The sequence below is a fragment of the Geotrypetes seraphini genome, chromosome 3 (genome assembly GCF_902459505.1).
Source record: "Geotrypetes seraphini chromosome 3, aGeoSer1.1, whole genome shotgun sequence".
Taxonomy (NCBI): domain Eukaryota; kingdom Metazoa; phylum Chordata; class Amphibia; order Gymnophiona; family Dermophiidae; genus Geotrypetes; species Geotrypetes seraphini.
The window spans coordinates 144,679,038-144,702,254 of NC_047086.1; the positions used below are offsets into that span (position 1 = coordinate 144,679,038).

Here is a 23,217-nt window from a genome sequence, read left to right on the forward strand (position 1 = left end):
AACAGTGTCTAACAAAGTAGAAATCCAAGCTGTTTTCATTATTATCATTGGCAAAAAAACCTCCCTCAACAGCAAACACAGGTTTAAAAATGCAAACTGGCAGTCAGGTGCACAATTAAGACTTATCTCAGAACAGGACTCTTCTTATCCACAGCAACTCCATCACCGTCTCCTCACTCCCAACAAGAGACCTTGTTTCGCAAATAATTTTGGCTGCTTCAGGAGAGAAAATTATAATTCCTTCATGCACATCACCGCCTCTGCGAGCAGTCTTGAGCAGCAGGACACATTGCAGTCTTAAATATTTCCATTTGAATGACATCATCTCTGATGTCATATCTTCCTTCTCTCGTGAACCTTAATGTTCCTCTGGCTCATTAATAAAAAGCATGCCATTCAATCCTTTGATTCAGTCCTTGTAGCCATACAATTCTCAATGAAAAAAAATCCACCATTGTTCAATTTGGTGGAGCATTTTTCTAACATCTCTCCGTTGGGATTGGGGTCCAAAACTCTTCTTTTCCCAATGTTGTTCCAATATATCCATACCCTTGTGGTTATCAATATTATGGCAATGTTCAAAAAGACGAGTCTTAAATGGGCAAGATGTTTGTCCAATATAACATAGTTGACATGGACATATGAGAATAAAATATCATGAAGGTAGAAACACAAATTGTGTATCTGTGCAAAATGATGTTCCTTCTCAGAGGACTTGAACAGTCTCCCTCCAACATATTGGCACTGCGAGCAATATGTTCCACTACCAAAGACGGCTAGCGGAGGCGGTGAGGTGCACGAAAGAATTATAATTTTCTCCCCTGAAGAAGCCAAAATTCCCTGAAGAAGCCAAAATTATTGGCGAAACAAGGACTCTTGTTGGGAGTGAGGAGACGGTGATGGAGTTGCTGTGGATAAGAAGAGTCCTGTTCTGAGATAAGTCTTAATTGTGCACCTGACTGGCAGTTTGCATTTTTAAACCTGTGTTTGCTGTTGAGGGAGGGTTTTTTTAGCCAGTGATAATACTGAAAACAGCTTGGATTTCTGCTTTGTTAGATGCTGTTACATTAGTATGAGGCTTATTTCTCCCTTTTAAAAGTATTCATCACCTGGTTTAGAACGTAATGCCCCTCAGTGACCACGCGTGAACAACCTATATATGTGATTTGAGCTTTGAACCCCTTTGGATGTTTCCCATAAATAATTGTATTCTTAAACCTGCAATTAATTTGTTTTATTAAGAATCTGAAGTTGGGGTCAAGTGTTGAAAATCAGTGTTAAGCTCCTATTTTCCCATACCTAAAAAGGAGGGGAGATGGCAGACCCCATGGCTACATCCCTGTGTGCAAGCACCATCTGTCATATTTTTATCCTGTATAATTATAGCACTGATACTTCTCATCAAGTAGCTTGGTGTCTTCATTGTGATATTTTCTCTTTTACAGAGCATGACGGAGTTTGCGAAACACATTGGGGGACAAAAACACTCTATATGTACGACTCATCTGCAGTTCCCTGCACACAAGACTGGCAATGTGCCAAAAATCAGAAATGCTGTTTATATGGGTACCAGAAACAGTGTGTGACTTCTTTGGCAGGTAATGATAAGGATGGATGGCTGCTAGAAAACCTACCAAGTCAGCTTACATCTGCCCTCATTATATCAAGTATTAATCACACTAATACAAATCCATTATAATGATCTATTTAGTCAGCATTTGTCAATTAACTTTATTTTGTTATCTCACCTCCCCCTATATGTATTCTTCTTCTTCTTCAGGGGAAAAAGCATCAGAGTTTTTGAGCCATTAACCCATGTGGGTCAAAAAAGGTGATGTATTCACTCATGAAAGGCATAGAGAAGGTGGAGAGGGACAGATTTTTCAGACTAGCGGGAACAACAAAAACAAGAGGTTACCCAGAAAAATTGAGAGGAGACAGATTCAAAACGAATGCTAGGAAGTTCTTCTTCACTCAGAAGGTGGTGGACACCTGGAATGCACTACCAGGAGAGGTGATAGGACAGAATACATTATTGGGGTTCAAAAAGGTACTGGATGATTTCCTGAAAGAGAAGGGGATAGCAGGGTACAGATAGAGGGCTACTTACAGGACATTAAATAAATGGGGTATAAACATCTTAGGTAAGGAGCACTTATAGGTCATGGACCAGGGGGGCTGCCACGGACGGGAGCGGACTGCTAGGCGCGATGGACCCCTGGTCTGACCCGGCAGGGGCAATGCTTATGTTCTTAGCTCTTAATCCAGGCCTAGGTATAATCACTTCAAATTATTAATTAATTAATAAATAATAATAAATTAATTAATTAATTTATTTTATTTTGTAGTTTTTTGTTCATTTTCTAAAAAGGGGGCTAGTTCAATTATGCTCATCATCAACAGTTCTCTTTGCATCAAAAATTTAATCACACTGTTAAATAAATAGTATAGTCAGGAGCAGAAGACAAATGTGAATAGGGATAGAGGAGTAATGGACCCTGATTGATTTTCAGAGGGTTTGTGTTCGTGAGGAGCTAGCTAAAATAAAGGTAGACAAAGCGATGGGGCCAAATAGTGTCCATCTGAGGGTGCTGAAGGAACTTAGGGAAGTTCTGGTAGCTCTGCTGACTGACCTTTTCAACGGGTCTCTAGAGTCAGGAGTGGTACTGGAGGACTGGCGAAAGGCAAATGTGGCCCCGCTCCACAAAAGTGGAAGTAAGGAAGAAGTAGGGAATTACAGGCCGGTAAGTCTGACTTCTGTGGTAAGCAAATTAATGGAAACACTTTTAAAACAGAGAATGGTCAAGTTTCTGGAATCCTGTGAATTACAGGACCGGAGGCAACATGGATTCATTAGAGGTAGGTCTTGTCAGACAAATCTGATCAATTTCTCTGACTTGGTAAACAGATAATTGGATAGAAAATGTGCGCTAGATGTGGTGTATTTAAATGTTAGCAAAGCCTTTGACAGTGTCCCACATAGACGTCTACTAAATACACTGAGTGCCCTCAGGATGGGTCTCAAAGTGATGGGCTGGGTCAAGAACTGGTTGAGTGGAAGGTGACAGAGAGCGATCAATGGAGATCGCTTTGAGGAAAGGGATGTTACCAGTGGTGTGCCTCAAGGTTCTGTTCTTCGGCCTGTTCTTTTTAACATTTTTATAAATGATATTGTCGAGTAAGATTTGCCCCTTTGCAGATGATACCAAAATATGCAATAGATTAGACATGCCGGATGGTATGAATAACATGAAAAAAGAACTGGTGAAGTTTGAAGAACGGTTTGAAATTTGGCAGCTAAAATTTAATGTGAAGAAATTTAAGGTCATGCATTTGGGCTGCAAAAACCCAAGGGAACGGTACAGAGTAGGAGTGAAGAGCTTATGCGCACGACAGAATAGCGGGACTTGGGTGTGATTGTATGTGATGATCTTATAAGATAGTCAAACAGGTTGAAAAGGTGACGGCGAAAGCTAGAAGGATGCTAGGTTGCATAGGGAGAGGTATGGCCAGTAGGAAAAAGGATGTATTGATGCCTCTGTATAAGACTCTGGTGAGACCTCGTTTAGAATATTATGTACAATTCTGGAGGCCGCACCTTCAAAAAGATATAAAAAGGATGGAGTCAGTCCTGAGGAAGGCTACTAAAATGGTGTGTGGTCTTCGTGAAAAGGCGTATGGGGACAGACTTAAAGATCTCAATCTGTATACTTTGGAGGAAAGGCAGGAGAGGGGAGATATGATACAGATGTTTAAATACCTACATAGTGTAAATACCTACATAAGTCGAGTCTCTTTAATTTGAAAGAAAACTCTGCAATGAGAGGGCATAGGATGAAGTTAAGAGGTGATAGGCTCCAGAGTAATCTAAGGAAATACATTTTTACAGAAAGGGTAGTAGATGCAGAAGGGTGGTGGAGACAGAGACTGTGTCTGAATTCAAAAGGGCCTGGGATAGGCACGTGGGATCTCTTGGAGAGAGGGAGATAATGGTTACTGCAGATGGGCAGACTAGATGGGCCATTTGGCCTTTATCTGCCATCACGTTTCTGTGTTTCTATGTAACAGTAATTCATCGCTATTATAATTCAACTCTTTCATTAATATAAGCCAGCTATAAAGCTAAAGAAGATTCAACTTATCTTGTTGTATGAATAAAGCATATTGGATACTTCAATCCAAATTCTCAATGTATCTTCCTCTAGCACTATTTGATAACCAATGCAACCTGTGCTTCGTGGGGTATAATCTTCCCTACTGCGTCAGGGTGTTTTCTGTAGCAGCCCCAATTCCTTCTACTGTTCAGCAACTCAAACTGCTGCCCAGCTGGGTGAATACATCACCTTTTGTGACCCACATGAGCTAATGGTTCAAAAACTCTGAGGCTTTTTCCCCTGAAGAAGAAGAAGAATACATATAGGGAAGGTGAGATAATAAAATAAAGTTTAAAACAATGAGATCAGATTGTGCAGAAAAGTTGTGAGGTACCTGAGGGCTGAGTGTTGTTCTAGATCAGAGGTTCTTAATCCTGTCCTGGGGGGACCGCCAGAAAGACAGGGTTTCAAGATATCCCTAATGAATATGTATGCCCTACTTTAATGAAGCTAAATTGTCAACGACTGTCGTATAAATAATACTATACTCAAAACATGTAATAATAATTCAACGTAACAGTTCAAAAGTTGTTAAATTCAAAATTTACTACAAATCACATTATCAAATTTAACAATTACATTGTTCTACTTTTTTATATTGCAATTACTGCACTATAATTTCACATCACATTCCCCAGACATACTCATTAAAACTTATTGCAATTTGTTTTAGACCAACTCAACAGACACCAAAAACCCTAATCCTCACCATAATTACCATACTATTGTGCCGACTAAGGGCTAAATTCTCAAAACTTACTGTGCCCTTAACAATGGTCACTATACCAGTTCCAGACGGTTTAGCGTGCCAGTATTTTACCGGCTGATGATCAGAACAATCTTTTCCGAGCTTCCTAACAGTCTCCGACTCTGCCATGCAAATGTTATACAATGAGGTCATTAATAATAAAATGGTATTCAAATGGGCTCATCAATATTTAAAGACGCATTCCAGGTGATTCTCTATCATAAATGGGTGATTCTCAACTTTGTTGTACCAAATTTGCAGGTAAAATTTTCTGACAGTCTGAGCTGTTGTAGCCTTACTTTCTGATCAGTGCCTGAGCGTTGATTGGCTCAGGGACCCACAGGTACAGCTCAGACTGTCAGAAAATTTTACCTGCGAATTTGGTACAACAAGGTTGGGAATCACCTATCGATGATAGAGAATCACCTGGAATGCATCTTTAAATATTGATGAGCCCATTTGAATACCATTTTACTATTAATGACCTCATTGTACTACATTTGCATGGCAGAGTCAGACTGCTAGGAAGCATTTTACCAGTGATCCTCGACACCCCTGACAACCCTGAGAGGAGGGATGCCCATTCCATTCAACCACTGATGATTTCTGACACCCCAGACAACCCCCCAACAACCCCAGCAGAAGGGATGCCCACTCTCGTCTGCCACTGAGGTCCCCCACCTCCAGCACTTTCTGATACCTCCGTACCTTTCAGAAGAAGGCCAGTCAGAGGGGTGCCTACTCTGTCTGGCCAGCAAGCCTGCCTCTTCAAAATGGCAGGCCTTCCCCTCCCCAGTGCATTCTGGGATGCACCAGGGAGGTGCCTAAGACACTGATTTGCCCAGGCACCTAAAGCCCCTCCTATGGGGGTAGACATCCCTCCTGCCATCTTTCAATGTATTAGGGGAGCAGCGGGTTGTTGGGGTCAGTAGCATGGAACCCTTATGGCAGTGGCAGGAGAGAGTGGACATCCTTCCTGCCAACCTGGTACAGGGTGTTGGGGGAGAGGGCCCAGCAGCAGCAGGCGAAGGGGGGGTGTTGGCGGGAGGTGGGTCTCTTATTTCTGCTGTTCTCCCCACCAGTTAATCAGCTGAACCAGCAGGACTTGGGGAGACCTGTGGCTCAGTTGATCAGGGCAGGAAGAGCAGCTTTGACAGAAGGAAGGAGCTATGCTTAGTGATTGCTCTTCTGAGCAACCACTAAGCACAGTTCTTCCCACTCTTTACCAGAGATTCTCTGCACAAATAGCATGCAAATAATTTGAATATTATTATGCTATTATTTTGAGAATCTTTCTCAAAGTGGACATAAAGTCTTTAAACGGCAAATGGCAGTCCCGTTTATATGTAAACAAGAAACTGTGCAAATAAACAACCGCTGTGCAAGCTCAGCAGTTTCAACTCCTGAAGACAAGCAGTGAAACACAGAAACTGTGTCAAGTTAGACACGGAAAACAGTACAACCCTTGAAGGGTTAATGAGAGATGAATGCATTCAGACACAGTCTCTGTCTCTACCACCCTTCTGCATCTACCACCCTTTCTGCCGTCTTTTTCTATGTTTCTATGATTTCATAATAGTTGGTGGACAGTTATCCAATAGACAATAAGCATTTTACATATTTTGAATACAGCTTGAGGAATTGGTTCCAGTCTGGATTTTCAAAATGATTCCAGATCATATCAACAGCTGAACTTTCTTTTCCTAAAGGAATTAGAGTGATTGGTAAATCTGAGTTTGAACCTACAAAAGACGATCTCAAATTATAAATTTTTGGAGCAAAATAGTCGGCTAAATTCGTAGCAGAAGATGGAAAATCTGTATTAGAACGTTTATGTAAATCAATATCAAACAAAGAACTGACTATTCTGAAAAGTTCTTTACTATTTATAGTAGGAGAATTAATTTTTTGAGAGTAATGTTTACAATGCTTTTCTTTTATCATTCTTTTATATTCTTTAACCTTAAGTCGCCAAATAAGTCTGTCCCCATCTTTCCCTGATTAACACCATATTCTTTCCAATTTATGTATTTTTCACTTTAAAACCATTAAATCAGTATCATACCAGCTATTTGATAAATGTTGTCTTTTCCTACGTTCTTTCAGAGGTGCAATATCATTTAAGACCTGATCGCTAAAGTTTTCCATCCTAAAATGAAATTTGGATCAAAAACTGAGTTAGATATTAAGCTATAATGCGTCCAAAATTCTACTGGGTTCAGTTGTCCTCTTGTGCAAATAGTTTTCTCTTTGAAATTGTTCCTTGGCATCATTTTAAATTGTCTTTTAATCCAGCATAATTCAAAATTGCATAAAAGATGGTCCGACCAAGGAGTATTGGTCCAAGTTTCACCTTTAAAACTTACACTGGAAAACATTAGAAAGAAATGTGATCAAATCTAAGTGGTGACCTTTCTGATGGGTGCATGTGAAAATCCTGGCAAAGACTCGAAACAGCGTGTAGTAGTTTTTGTATTGCTGACATGTTTTACGCCTGTGACTTATTAAATAAGAGTTTATCATCAGCACACAAGGGAGGACAGCTTTGGAATCAATTTAAATTATATTTCCCAAATCAATGAAAATGGTAGCCTAATAAAAAGGCTCCGTTTTCAGCCACCTTAATTTTTAAATTTGGTGCACACTAGCAGAAAGAAAAGGACAGAGGCAGCGCTCATCAATCATCGACAGTGGAGTGTGAGTTTTTTTTTGCGCTGACAGCTGTTGTTAGCCTATGCAGTAGTCGTCGGCTGGCTTAGTGCTAACAGTGGCAGTTGGGCTAAAGAAGCAGTCAGCGGATATTTTGACTGCAACAGTCAGCTGATATGTTGGTTCGGTTGTCGGTTGTATATTTCCTGCCTGTCTGCTGAGAGCCGCACCAGCACTGAATTCACAGCCACACCTGTTGAATTGGTTAAGAGCAGTGGCTACTCCTCTCAGGAGCCGCATGCAGGCGGGGATCGTGGGAGAAGGCGCCGCGGGCAAGTGCTGAACAGGGACTGGAGGGGGAGAGAAATACCGCTTCTCCTTCAGATACCGGCAAACACTTAATGCAGAGAGCCTCTTGGCTGAGAAGAAATACTTTATGACTGCTGATGGTTTTTGACAAATGAATTGATTATGGGAGCACTCTGCCTGCCTGCCTGCTTCGGATCTCTTGCCTAATGAGAACTCTGAGCTCTTACATCTGCTCTCTGAGATCTTACATTGAATACATCGCTTTCTGAAATCTATTTGGAGCACTAACAGCGGCAGTTGGGCTGTGTGTTTTGGATCGGCTGCATACTACATTTGGAGCGCTGACAGCGGCAGTTGGGCTGTGTGTTTTGGATCGGCTGCATACTACATTTGGAGCGCTGACAGCGGCAGTTAGGCTGTATGGAGACTATGTGAAGAGGCAGTCAGCTGGTATTTTGGATCGGCTGTCGGCTGCATTTTTTTTTTTTTTTTTTTGCTTATATGCTTTTTTGGGGGTATACATGCTTCTTATTTTATTTTATGTGATGCATTGTTGTTGTATTATGCACCATGAGGTGCTCTTATGTTATATTTGATGATTGCATCAATAAAAATTGTTTGAACCTAAATTATATTTCCTAAATCCTTATCGGTGCCTAGATTAAGTGCAAAATGCCATTTAAAAGAGCTTTTAAAACCAATTTCAAGGCACCTATTGGTGCCTAAAAAAATGGCACTAGAATTATGCCTACAGAGGTGCTTTATAATGCCTAACACCACTGCAGGTGTGGCTAGTGCTGGAAGTGGCATTAGGTGCTATAAATTGCCTCTGTAGGTGTGGTTCACATCAAAGGTAGGCGACGGAAATGTAGGCCTTAAAAATCCTGACCTACATTTCCAACGCCTATTTTTCCCAAAGGCGTGATTCTCTAAATGGCACCGTCATGTATTTGGCATGTGATCAGTGGCTGCTTTTAAGGTGGTCACTGACAATGGCATCATTTAAAGAACCCCCCCCATGGCACTTAGGCTCTACCCTCTAGAATAATGCCTAGGGCACATAGGTGCCTACCTGTCAATTAATGGTGCCTTTGATGTGCCTAAGTGTCTCCTACCTCTAGGTGCCGCTCTGCAGAATTCCTCCAATAGTGTAATTTGAGATTAGGACTGAATTTTCACAACTATAATCTTGGAATTGCCAGTAGCATATTTCTTTCATTTGGATTGTTTTGGTTGCAGTATGCATTATATACAAAATAACTCTTGGGGAACTTATATACACTGAGATATTTGCTTTCTTCTAGAAAAACCGGGACGTTGCCCAAAAGCTACAACAGTGAACAAGATGGAAAACAATTGTCATGATAAATGCAACAGTGACAGAGACTGTCCTGGAAATGATAAGTGCTGCATGGGGACTGCAGGACGTGCCTGCAAGGTACTGGGTCTTTCTACTCATTACGATGTGTAATAGTGCACACATTAGTTCTGTTGCATTCCTGAATGTACAGTGCATGGTATAATATTTAACTAAACTAGGCTTGCTTTTTGAAGTAGGCTGTGAAAACTACTAGAGGGCTGTTTATTATTATTTACAATTCTTGATATACTGCAATATAGCCACTATTTGGCATCTGTGTGGTTTACAACCAAGTAATTTATCAGGTACTCTAAGGGGAAGATTCTCAAAACTTTAACATGGTCACTAAACCGGTTCCAGCCAGTTTAGCATTCATGTATTTTAGCCACGGATTATCAAAATGGCTCAATGTAGTCTTTTCCGAGCTTCCTAGCAGTCTCCGACTGCCATGCAAATATATTATAATGAAGTGATTAAATTTAAACGAGCACACCAGGTGATTCTCTATTATCGCTGAGTAATTCCCTATACTCGCTGTCCTACATTTGCGAGCAAAATTTTCCGGCAGATCTAAGCCATCCTAGCCTTACTTTTTGTCAGTGGCTGAGTGGCTCAGGCATTGACAGGAAAGTAAGGCTTGACAGGTCAGACCTGTCTGAAAAATTTGCTGCCATCATGCAACCTCCCTAGCAGCGGGAGGGATGCCCACTACCTCCTGCCGCTGATGTTAAACAATCCCCCCCTCCCAAGCAGCGGGAGTAATGCCCACTCCCTCACGTCACTGCCATTAAGCAAACTCCCACACCCCCAGCAGTGGGAAGGATGCCCACTCTATCCAGCAGTTGCCGTTGTGCTCCCGACCCCATCCCCACCCCCTTATCTTGTTTACGAAGGCCAGCTGAAGGGATGCCTACTCTCTCCGGCTAGCAGGCCTGTCTCTTCAAAATGGCAGGACTTCCCATCCCCAGTGCATCCTGGGATGCGCTGGGGAGGGGCCTAAGGCTCTGACTGGCCCAGGTTGCTTAAGGTCCCTCCCAGGATGCACTTCAACTAATAGTCAATCTGTCCATCAAAACGGAAAAGATTCCGGAGGATTGGAAGGTGGCAAATGTTACGCTGATCTTCAAAAAAGGTTCGAGGGGAGACCCGGGAAACTATAGACCGGTGAGTCTGACCTCGGTATCGGGAAAGATGGTAGAGGCCCTGATAAAGAACTGCATCATTGATCACCTTGACAGACATGGTCTGTTGAGCACCAGCCAGCACGGTTTCAGCAAAGGCAGATCTTGTTTGACAAACTTGCTGCACTTTTTCGAGGAGTAAGCAGGCAGATAGACAAGGGTGACCTGGTCAACATTGTATATCTGGACTTTCAGAAGGCATTCAACAAGGTTCTGCATGAACGACTACTTTGGAAAATTACTAGCCATGGAATCGAGGGTGAAGTATTCATGTGGATTAAAAACTGCCTGGAGCATAGGAAACAGATAATGGGGGGTAAATGGACAATACTCGGACTGGAAGAGCATCACCAGTGGGGTGCCGCAGGGCTCGGTGCTAGGACCCATGCTCTTCAACATCTTTATAAACGATCTGGACATAGGTATGACGAGCGATATGAAGTTATTCAGAGTAGTGAAGCTGCAGGGGGATTGCCAAGATCTGCAACGTGACATAATCAGGCTCGAGGAATGGGCATCGACATGGCAGATGAGGTTCAACATGGATATGTGTAAAGTGATACATGTTGGTAACAAAAATCTCATGCACAAATACAGGATGTCTGGGGCGATACTTGGAGAGAATCCCAGGAAAGGGACTTGGGAGTTCTGATCGACAAGTCGATGAAGCCGTCCATACAATGTGCGGCGACGGTGAAAAGGGCGAACAAAATGCTAAGAATGATAAAGAAGGAGATCACGAACAAATCGGAGAAGGTTATCATGCCGCTGTAACGGGCCATGGTGCTCTCTCTCCTGGGGTACTACGTACAGCACTGGTCGCTGTACATGAAGAAAGACTCGGTACTACTCGAAAGGGTCCAGAAAGAGCGACTAAGATGGTTAAAGGGTTGGAAGAGTTTTCGTACAATGAAAGATTAAAGAAACTGGGCCTCTTCTCCCTCGAACAGAGGAGCCTGAGAGGGGACATAATTGAAATATTCAAGGTACTGAAGGGGATAGACTTAGTAGATAAGGACAGGTTGTTCACCCTCTCCAAGGTAGGGAGAACGAGAGGGCAATCTCTAAAGTTGAAAGGAGATAGATTCCGTACAAATGTAAGCTAGTTCTTCTTCACCTAGAGAGTGGTAGAAAACTGAAACGCTCTTCTGGAGTCTGTCATAGGGGAAAACACTCTCCAGGGATTCAAGACAAAGTTAGACAAGTTCCTGCTGAACAAGGACGTGTGCTGGTAGGGCTAGTCTCAGTTAGGGCGCAGGTCTTGACCAAAAGCCACCACGTGAGCGGACTGCTGGGCATGACGGACCACTGGTCTGACCCAGCAACGGCAATTCTTATGTAAGGTTTGGAACATCATTTCCGCCATATTAAAGATTCACAAACCCTTGCATCTCAAAATTATTGTACTTGGACAACTGGGTCTCACACAAGATATCTCAGAACCCAATGCTTGCTTGCTCAATATCCTATTGCTTTTGGCTATCAAAAATATATTGCATTGCTGGAAAAACTTAGACAAAGTAAAGTTCATGGTATGGTGGAACATAGCATCATTCCACCAGTTCATTCCTTAAAATCTGGAGTCCTGTCCAAAGTTACTGGAGTTTAGATCGCTGACAAATAGTAATTCAGAGTATGCTACACAATACATATATTGATCACCTCAATTTTTTTCTTTAGATCAAGTCAAGATGTAATGCTCGATGAAAATCCTATTACAAGCTCACATATATACCCTTCAATGATAATCTGTGTACTGACCCTGCTATATATGTATGTATATATCTTAAATAATAAAATGCTAGCCCGCGCATGCGCACTAGCGACCCGTGTTCCCTGATCCCGTTTCTGTAGTGGTGTGGCCGCACGACTGCGCGTGCGTGCTTAGTACGTCACTGGCAGAAGAAGAACCATCACAAAGGGAGTGAACGCCAAGTCCTGTGGCACAAACGGATTGTGAGCAGTCCTGCCTTCGGTCCTGTCCCTGTTAAACCGCCTGGCAATAACAAAGCCAGATGCCATGGGTTCTTCCCTTTTGCCAAATTACTAAAGGCTCTGCCGGTCTCGATCCTGCCCATCTCTGAAGTTACTTCCTGATTTTGAGGGGCGGGATCGAGACCGGCAGAGCCTATAGCGATTTAGCAAGAGGGAAAGCCCCCGTGATGTCTGGCTTCGTTATTGCCAGCCGGTTTAGTGGGACCGAGACAGGACCGAAGGCAGGGCTACTCACAATCCAGATGCACCGCTGGCTCATCACACCCCCCTCCTTCCAGCGGCCGGCAAACAATGCCTTCCTCCCTGCCATGATCCTCAAGGCCTGGACTGCAACACACTCAAAACGAAGCTCCTGCACTCCTGGACTGCAGAGCACACCCGATGCCGCTGCCAACACGGCAGTGGCTGACTCCTGCTTCCGACAGGGCAAAGCGACTGCTGACTCCTGCACGCAACTCCACGAAGGGCTGGCAGCTTGCAATTGGGCCCACAAGCCTTCCTCTGACGTCAATTCTGATGTCAGAGATAAGGTCTGGGCCTGGACCTGGACCTTCTCTCCGATGGGAATTGACATCGGGGCAAGACTTGCAGACCACTGGTCCTTCTCTTCCTTTCCTGCAATGGTGAGCAAGTCAGTGGTGGGGTGGCAACGAGCAGCAACAGAACGCCAGGGGGCGCAGAGGTATATTCGCTCCATAAGACACACACCCTTTTTGGGGGGTGGAAAAAGTGCATCTTATGGAGCAAAAAATACGGTAATTAAATCGGTTAAGTTTTAGTTGTTGAGGACAGGGTACTGCAGTTTAACCATGTGAGGAACATATGGTAGGTGACAAAAATAGCAGGCAAGGGGTGGTGGTGGACAGCCAAGGAAAAGAAAGAAAGAAAGAAAGATACAAATACAGAAAGCAGCTAAGGAGAGAGAAAAATAAATAAAGACAGACACACACACATATATTCTAGCACCCGTTAATTTAACGGGCTATAAAACTAGTATATATAATAAAATGTTAAGCGCACATGCCCACTCTTACCGCGTGTTTCCCTGATCCCTGATCTGTCGGGCTGTGGCCGGCAAGAGTGCGCATGTGCTACACCAGGACGCCTTCGGTTCCGCGGTGGTAGGGATGGCGTAAACGTTAGAGAGGCGGCTGTTGGTTTCAGGCACGCACAGTGGTGCGGAGCGGCAGTTGCCAGGAGGAGGGCTTCACGGAGCGGCGCTTTCAGCGGCAGGCAGGAGGAGAGCTTTGAGGTGAGGTGGCTGTCAGCGCATGCAGGCCGCAGCGGCTTGAGGAGGCTGTCGGTGGAGGGCAGACGCGAGAGGAGGTAAGAGGTGCTGCTGGACAGGGGAAGAGGTGCTGACGACAGGAGGGGCAGAAAAAGAAAGGGAGGCATACTGCTGGACAGAGGGAGCAGGGGAAGAGGTGCTGATGGACAAGGGAGGAAAAAAAGGAAGGAAGGCCTACTTCTGGACAGGGGGAGCAGGAAAGAGGTGATGATGGACAGGGGGGAGGTAAAACAAAGGGAGAAGGGCTGCTGCTGGATAAGGAGAGCAATGAAGGGGACACAGGGGAGGTAAAAGGAAGGGAGAATGGACAGGGGGAGCAGGCAAGGGGTGGTGGTGGACAGCCAAGGAAAAAGACAGACAGAAAGAAAGAAAGACAGAAATACAGAAAGTGGCTAAGGAGAGAGAGAAAGAAATAAAGACAGACACACACACACACATATTCTAGCACCCGTTAATGTAACAGGCTATAAGACTAGTATATATATATATATATTTATATATACATATATATATATATATCGGATCTCGGAGAGTGCGTGAACTCGCAGGCCTTGAGCATGTGCAGATGCTCAAGTCCCAGCAAAGAAGAGGAGACTGATCTTCGGGCACCGGCACCAACGTACAGGACATGCCGGTGCTGGTGCCGAGGCCAAAATGCAAGTAAGAAGCCTGTTCGGGTGGGTCTGGGGGACTTCAGATCGCGGCGGGGGGTGCCGGATTGCGGATGGAGGGTGCTGGATCGTTGTAGGCGCCGCTCGTAAATCGAGGCAAGCTCGGTTTCCGAGGCGCCGATTTTGCGAATGTTTTGCTCGTCTTGCAAAACACTCGCAAACCGGTGCACTTGTAAACCGAGGTACCACTATATGTATGTATGTATATATATATATATATTTTTTTTTTTTCTCATTCATTTATTATTATTATTCTTTAGCTTGGTTTTGTTTTGCATTGTATATACCACCCACAGTAGGATTGTTTTGTTTGTGCTTTATCTTAGATAATATTTGTGTTTCTTGTATATCTTGTTAATTATCATATAAAATTAATAAAAATATTTGGAAAAAAATGTGCATATAATGTCTGTTAATGCAGTTTAGCTTGCAAACCAATGGCTGATTTTATTTATTTATTTTTAAAATTTCTATACCGTTATATTCCAAAACGGTTTACAAATAGTTACATACATAAAATAATATAAAATTCAGAACAAGAACAAAACAGACAGATTAATGACGTCGAGTCGGCACATGACTGTGGTTTATCGTAGTTCCAAGTTACGTAAGTGCAATATTCAGCCTTTGCCCACATAAACTGAACCACTTAAAGATAAGACTGCTATTTATTCAGTCTAATTTAAGCGGTCACCTTATGTGCTCCAGGCTGAATACTGGCGCTTAATTCCCAATCTGTTCCCTGGAATGACCACAAGTTAACCAGTTTTGGCGCAGGTGCTATCCATGATTATTCATCAGAAACATGATGGCAAATAAAGGGCAAATGGCCCATTTAGTCTGCCCATCCGCAGTGACCATTATCTTTTCCTCTAAGAGATCCAACGTCCCTATCCCACGCCTTCTTGAATTCAGACAGTCTCTGTCTCCACCATTTCTTCCAGGAGACTATTCCACGCATCTAGCACCCTTTCTGTAATAAAGTATTTTCTTAGATTACTCCTGACCCTATCACCTCTTGACAGCTGCAAAGAATCGTATCCAGTATTTCTGAGCCATGCGATGCTTACATAGGTTCATGACTTATATAAGGAATTACAAAATGTGTATGCTACATTATACTGTAGCAGTTTGAGGAGGACAGAGTTAGGAACGGAGTAATGGGGAAGGGAGGATTGAGGTTCCATGACTAAACTGGTTGAGCACTTCAGTATGGGATTTAGTGATACTAGGGGTTTCAAATTAGTTGTCTATAGTATTTATGCTTTCAAAGAATATAGTTTTTAATTTTTTTCAGAATCTGTTGTAAAATGTTTGCATCCTTATGTCAGTTGGGAAACGTTTGGCGCCTATGTTTAGATTACACCTGAGCCTATCACCTCTTAACTTCATCCTATGCCCTCTCATTGCAGAGCATCCGTTCAAATGAAAGACTCGTCTATTGAGCAAGCAATTTACGTATGTATTTCAAAGTCTCTTATCATATCTCTCCCCGCCTGCCTTTCCTCTAAAGTATATTCAGTAAAGCCGTGGTTTATGGGTATAATTCATTCCAGAAGCATGCTTGTAATCTAAAGCACTCATATATCAAAACAAATTTCCCCATAGAAAATAATTGAAACTCAGATGATTCGTTCTACAACCCAAAACTTTAATACAAAATACACCGAAAACATGCTTGTAATCCAAAATACTTGTATATCAAAGCAAATTTTCCCATAAGAAATCATGGAAACTCAGAAGATTTGTTCCAAAACCCCAAACTTTAATATAAAATACTATACATACTTGTATTGCAAGACCTTGCTGATTTAAAACAGTCACTACATTCCTGCAGCATCAGACAGAGAACCATCGGCTCAGTTGTGATGATGTGACGCGTGTAGACTGTATGTACTTGTATTGCAAGACTTTGCTCCTTTAGAACAGACACTACACTCTTGCAGTGTCAGGGAGAGAAGAACAATCGGCTCAGTTGTGATCATGTGACACGTGTATACTGTATGTACTTTGTGGCCACCAGGCCATGGACTAGGCTGATAGCGCCCCAAGTGGACCACATGAAAACTGCGCTGGTGCGCTGCTCGATAAGGAGACAGCCCCACAGGCAAAATATCAAATAAAACAGTGAAGTGGAAACCAGGTAATTAATCAAAATCCTATCTAGGGTTCTTTATTTCTCCAAAAATCAGAGTGGCAAACAAGAAACAAAAAGGCAAAATTCAAAGCAAAAATCCTGGTCAGCGAATCAGGATATCCAAAATCCCTGTGCCTTAGCAAGTTTGGCACAGCTTTCTATAGCTAGGCCTCGCCTGGGCCTAGGCCTTACTCTGAAGAGAGTTAATCTCACTTAACACAGTGAAAAAACAAAACCTTCAGTGCATTACTTCCACAACACCAAAAGAAAAGTTCAGGAGGCCCTCAGCTCTCTGCTCCTGAGCTGGGGCAGGAGAACTGCCATGTTTGTCTTCACACAATATCAAATATTCCCACCCGAGGTCTTCACAAGCTTCTCCCTCAATAGTATAGTTCTCAGTTCCTGGGCTTTACTGCACTCAAATAAAAACAATGCAGTTCAAAAAAAACCAAAACAAAACATTCCTTCAGCAAACAAAATGAGAAAACATCAGCAATAGACCTTTATGAAATTACAGCTAAAGAGCCCTGCCCCCCACCTGGAGCCTTGCCTTGGGCCTCAGCAGTGCTGTGAGCCCATGCAGCAAAAAATGAGAAAAAAAACTTTCATACCAGGCCACAGGCTATAACACAAGTCCTATTAATTGTTCACACAAAAATCCACAAAAGTTCAGTTCTGAGCAGTAGTTAGCTATGAAAACTTCCCACAAACAAACACAGGTTTAGAGCTCAGTTGGCCTTACAGGCAACTCCTATTTCCATAGCTTCAGGGTCTGGAAATACCTGATATCCATTTCTTCTACTTGAGGTATGGCCTCAGCTCCTTGGTCTGGAGCTAAAAGCTCCAGATTATTAAGTTGCTGTGGTCTGACTGGCTGCTGAGCACTGGAGAGAGGACCCTTTCCCTTCCTTGTCATCTCTGATTCTGAAGGGAAAGTAGCTGGCTTTTCAGGGGGAAAGACAGGCCCTGCTCTCAGTGTGCCTGTGCTGTTCTGAGACTCTCTTGGGCTCCCCCTGTGGATGTTGTGGTAACTGCAGGGTTTTCTTACAGGAGTATCCTGTCTAAACCTAATATTCACAGGCTTAGGAGCAAACCTAGCAGATCTGGGCTGAGTTACCATGCCTCAGCTTCTGAATAATCAGATAGGACCTCATCCTCAGCGGATTCCTCCCTAGTGTACTCAAGGAACCTAGGCTGCTGGGCTCTGCAGGGCTTGGGAACAACTTTCTTAGCCCTGTCTCTGCCTCTCCTGGGGTTTTTAGCTGGGAACACGTCAGGCACAGAGTTTGACTGGTCACAACTTGTATTTCAAGACTTTGCTCTTTTAGAACAGTCACTATACTCTTGTAGTGTCAGAGAGAGAACCATCGGCTCAGTTGTGATGATGTGACATGTGTAGACTTTATGTACTCGTATTGCAAGACATTGCTTGTATATCAAGTTAAAATTTAATAAAATGTTTTGCTTGTAATGCAAAACACTTGCAAACCAAGTTACTTGCAATCTAAGGTTTTACTTTATATTGAGATCTTTAAGTCTGTCCCGAAACGCCTTATGACGAAAACCACACACCATTAGAGTCGCCTTCCTCTGGACTGACAACATCCTTTTTATATCTTTTTGAAGGTGTGGTTTCCAGAATTGTACACAATATTCTAAATGAGGTCTCACCAAAGTCTTATAAAGGGGTATCAATACCTCCTTTTTCTTACTGGCCATACCTCTTCCTATGCACCCTAGCATCCTTCTAGCTTTTGCCGTCACCTTTTCAATCCGTTTGGCCACCTGTTTGTAGAAGGAATGAAGTATAAGAAAAAACGCCCAAAGTAATGATTTACCAGTCATGATCCACTGTTTATATGGGTAGTTCTAGAACAGTGGTTCTCAACCCTTTCTTGGAGGACTACCAGCCAGTCGGGTTTTTGAGATAACCCTAATGAATATGCATGAGAGAGATTTGCTTATAATGGAGGTGACGGGCATGCAAATCTGCCACATGCACATTCATTAGGGCTAGTGGCATAGTAAGGGGGAATGCGGACCACCCCAGGAGCCATCTTCATGGGGGCATCAGCGCCTCTCCTCCTCTCTGCCCTCCCCCCCAGCATACCTGTTGAAATGTTTGCTGGCTGGAATAGCATCTTCCATCTGCTGCTCGTGCTGTCCTCGGCTACTTTCTGACATCACTTCCCAGTAACAGGACCAGGATGAGACATAAGAAAGGAGCCAAGGTTGGCGTGAGCAGCAGGTAGAAGATGCTGCTCGCACTGGCAAGCATTTCAAGAGGTACATGAGAGGCGGGGGGCACTCAAGCAATGGGGAAGAATGTGTGTGTGGGGGGTGGTGGACAGCGTGGTGGGGAAGAGCGAGGGGCATGGTAGGGGGTGCACATGGCATGGTGGGGAAGAGCAGGGGACACACAGCACAACAATGCTGTGCGCCACCACTCAGGCGCCAACCTCCCTAGCTATGCTACTGATTAGGGCTATCCTGAAAATCTGACTAGCTGGTAGTTCTACAGGACAGGGGTGGGAACTACTGTTCCAGGATTATGAACACTAGTACGGAGGAATGCAAATTATTGGGCGTAGTTATCAATGTGGGCTACTGTTAAGATTTTACTACTTTAACACTGGTGCTATTTTAGCAAAGGTCCCGTTCTATGCAACAAGACCTAGTTACTAATAACTGGGATTAACAATAAAATAATTTGTCCTAATGGTAGCCCTCACTGATAATCTCCCCCCCCCCCCCCATGATGCATCACTTTATTACCTTCCATACTTGAATGTAACATGCCCTGATGCACCAGTGAAAGTAAAAATAAATACATCTGGATTATTCCACTTTTTGTATAAAATCTGATGCCGATTATCTTGGCTCTTCCTTTCTCATGTTTCGGCAGTAGGAGGATTCCAACCACTGAAGAACATGTGAACCAGAACGGGCCTGTCTATGACCCTGGAGAACAGGAGACACTTTCAAATGCAAACTAAATTTCTACGAAGCTGGAGCCTGGCTGCATTATTTTATAACTATTCTAGTAATTGCTAATTTTCTATATTTTGTTTTCTAATAGTGCTATAAAGGGGCTACTAGGGCATTGTATTTGTCTAAGTGAGATGTGACCATACAAAACAGACTAGGCCAGTTGTACTGAAATGCACCATTTCTTCATGAGGGATAGTTCTTATTGACAGGCCATTCCTGTCCTAGCTGATTGTCTATAAGCTATAGTCTGTACTTCTTTAACTCTCTAAAATGCAGAAACTACATAATTTCCTAAGGTTATATGATGGCTCTCTCTCTGCTTTCCTTAACTGTTTGTCCTTCTGCGATGTTCACACCATGGGGTATGTCTACTTAAGAGTGCTAGGAAATAGGTTCCGTGCCTGCTAATGTGGGACTTTACTACATGCGAAACCCCCTTTCCAGCACACCCAGGAAATAGGGCTTTTCCAGGTATTTATTTTTCAGATCATGTGCTATGGGCATGCTAACCAGTTAAAGCACGCAAAACGTGCCCATTCTTCACCCTGACACACCCCTCCTCTCCCCAAAATATATATAGATAATGCACACAGTGAATGCAAAAAGGTTATTTATCACAAAACACTTTAACATGCTTTGTGGTAAGAGATTTCACACATGCTGAGTATGCATTAGGGCTCAACACCATTTAGTAGACATAACCCCATGAGTTACTGCACTAATTGAATAGTATAAATAAAAGTTAATAAAAAAGAGGCAAGTTTTGTTATTGGACTAACTAGAAAATGGTTGGATTAGCTTTCAAAAGTAATCCTTCTTCAGATCAGAGATCAGAAAATGAAGGCAGCTATCAGAGTAAAACATCAAAGTATTCAAATGACAGCCTTACAGAAAAGGGGAGGGGAGACTGAAAGAAGGTATAAACCACTTTGTGGAGTGTGTTGAGGAAAAAGCAAACATGCTAAACATATACTTCTGTTCGGTGTTCATGGAAGAAATATCAGAAGGGCCACAATTGGTTAGCAAAGTTACATCTGAGAATGGAGTGGATACTGTACCATTCACGGAAGAAAGGGTTTATGAGCAACTTGAAAAACTGAAGGTGGACAAAGCTATGGGACCGGACAGGATCCATCCCAGGATACTGAGGGAGCTCCAAGAGGTTCTGGCGGGTCCTCTTAAAGATTTGTTCAACAAATCTTTAGAGACGGGAGAGGTTCCATGGGGACTAGAGAAGAGCAGATGTGGTCCCTCTTCACAAAGTGGTTGTAGAGATGAAGCAGGAAACTACAGGCCAGTAAGCCACACTTTGGTTATTGGAAAAATAAAGGAAACGCTGCTGAAGGAAAGGATAGTGAAATCCTTAGAATCTAATGGATTACAAGATCCGAGGTAACATGGGTTTACTAAAGGTAAATTGTGCCAAAGAAATCTGATTGAATTCTTTGACTGGGTAACCAGAGAATTGGATCAAGGACATGCGCTAGATGTAATTTACTTAGATTTCAGCAAAGCCTTTGATACGGTTCCACATAGGAGGCTGTTAAACAAACTCCATGGGCTAAAGTTAGGGCCCATAGTGGTGAACTGGATTAGAAACTGGTTGACAGACAGACCCCCAGAGGGTAGTGGTAAATGGACACCCTGGAGGGGGTGGAAAACATGAAGAAAGATCTGCAAAAGTTAGAAGAATGGTCTAACATCTGGCAAATAAAATTAAATGTAAAGAAGTGCAGAGTGATGCTTTTTTTTTTTTTTTTGGGGGGGGGGGGTAGAAATCCAAGGGGAACCTTATGTTCTAGGAGGCGAGAGGCTGATAAGCACAAACAGAGACAGAGACCTTGGGGTGATTGTATCTCAGGATCTAAAGGCATCTAAACAGTATAATAAGGTGATGGCTGTAGCCAGAAGGATGCTAAGCTGTATAGAAATAGGAATAAGCAGCAGAAGAATGGAGGTGTTGATGCCCCTATATAGGCCATTGGTGAGGCCACACTTGGAGTATTGAGTTCAGCTTTGGAGGCCGTGTCTGGCGAAGGATATAAAAAGACTTGAAGTGGTCCAGAGGAAGGTGATGAAAACAGTAAGGGGTTTGAACCAAAATATGTATGAGAAGAGACTGGAAGATCTAAACATATACTCTAGGGGAGTGGAGGGACAGGGGAGATATGATACAGACATTTAAATACTTGAAAGGTATTAATATAGAAACAAATCTTTTCCAGAGAAGGGAAAATGGTAACACTAGAGGGCATAACAAAGGTGGAATTGTCCCAATCAGAATGGTGCACAAAAAAGTGTCTTTCAACTCATCTGATAAATCCAAATGCCTTTATTCATCCAAATTTCATAAAATGACTTTATGACTCGACATGCGCATGTTTCGGCCCAAACGGCCTGCCTCAGGAGTCTACAAGTACATACATAAGCATAAAAACATTAAAAATTAATGCATGGTATACATATAAAACATATAAAACACATATTTGTTAAAAAGACAGCAAAGGCTAAGACCTATTTTAAAAAAGGTAAAAACAGAAATATGACGTGAAATGTTAAAATCTATGGAGATAATCATGGCAATGCAACATATAAAATGAATATAAAGCAATACATGAATTGCAGCCCATATCAAATTTTTGATAAGAAATAATCATGAACAATTGATCATGCAAATCGAATATGTAATGTAATGTAATGTAATGTAATTTATTTCTTATATACCGCTACATCCGTTAGGTTCTAAGCGGTTTGAAGAAAATATATATTAAGATTATAAATGAGAAGTAAGAAGGTACTTAAAAAATTCCCTTACTTTCCCGAAGGCTCACAATCTAACTAAAGTACCTGGAAATTAATAAAGAAGAGAAAATAAAGATGGTTGAAAAAAGAAAAATTCTATGTGAATTTATAGGATGGAAATTAAACTGACAGTGAAGAACTGTATGAAAAATACATATGGAATTCAGTTAGAGAGGGTAGGTTACAATCTATTTATGGTATAAAGCAACCATCAGAGAATGTATCAAAGGATAATCATAGCAATTCATAATGCAAAACAAATATAAAACAATTCATTGCATGAAACAATCAATAAAGCCGAAACATGCGCATGTCGAGTCATAAAGTCATTTTATGAAATTTGGATGAATAAAGGCTTTATCAGATGAATTGAAAGACACTTTTTTGTGCACCATTCTGATTGGGACAATTCCACCTTTGTTCTGCACTTTTGAGTTTGTGGTTTTGTTTCCCCTGTTTTATCCTAACACTAGAGGGCATAACTTGAGGTTGCAGGAGGAAGACTTAGGAGTAATATTAGGAAATTATTTTTCATGGAGAAGATGGTGGATGCCTGGTATGTCTTCCCGAGGAAGGTGGTGGAGAGGAAAACAGTGATGGAATTCAAAAAAGCGTGGGATAAACACAGAGGATCTCTAATTAGAAAACAAATGGTATAAATTAAAGAACTAAGGCCGGTATTGAACAGACTTGTATGGTTTGTGTCCCATATATGGTGCTTCGGTGTAGGATGGGTTGGGGAGGGCATAAGTGGGAACTCCACTAACTTGGACTATGAGGACATTACTAGCCAATAGATATCCTGCAAACAACGGAGTGGTTGAATAGGCTGGAGTGAGCTTAGATGGCAACTTCAGCAGTTGGAACCTAGGACAATACCAGGTGGACTTTAGTCTATGGCCCAGAAATATCAAAGAAGAGACAAGTTAATT

General features: G+C 42.5%; 1 protein-coding gene across 4 annotated transcripts in view; it reads left to right on the forward strand.

Moving 5' to 3' along the window:
• LOC117357948 (WAP four-disulfide core domain protein 3-like) overlaps positions 1–20,245 on the forward strand; it is a 138,939-nt gene extending 118,694 nt beyond the window's left edge. For all 4 annotated transcript variants that reach the window (XM_033939230.1, XM_033939233.1, XM_033939231.1 and 1 more), the window contains 4 exons: positions 1,446–1,598; positions 9,165–9,298; positions 15,768–15,813; positions 19,398–20,245. In XM_033939230.1, the coding sequence (XP_033795121.1) occupies positions 1,446–1,598; positions 9,165–9,298; positions 15,768–15,800 (320 nt within the window). In that variant the 3' untranslated portion in view covers positions 15,801–15,813; positions 19,398–20,245. The remainder of the gene's footprint in view (positions 1–1,445; positions 1,599–9,164; positions 9,299–15,767; positions 15,814–19,397) is intronic.
• Positions 20,246–23,217: the final 2,972 nt, after the last annotated feature.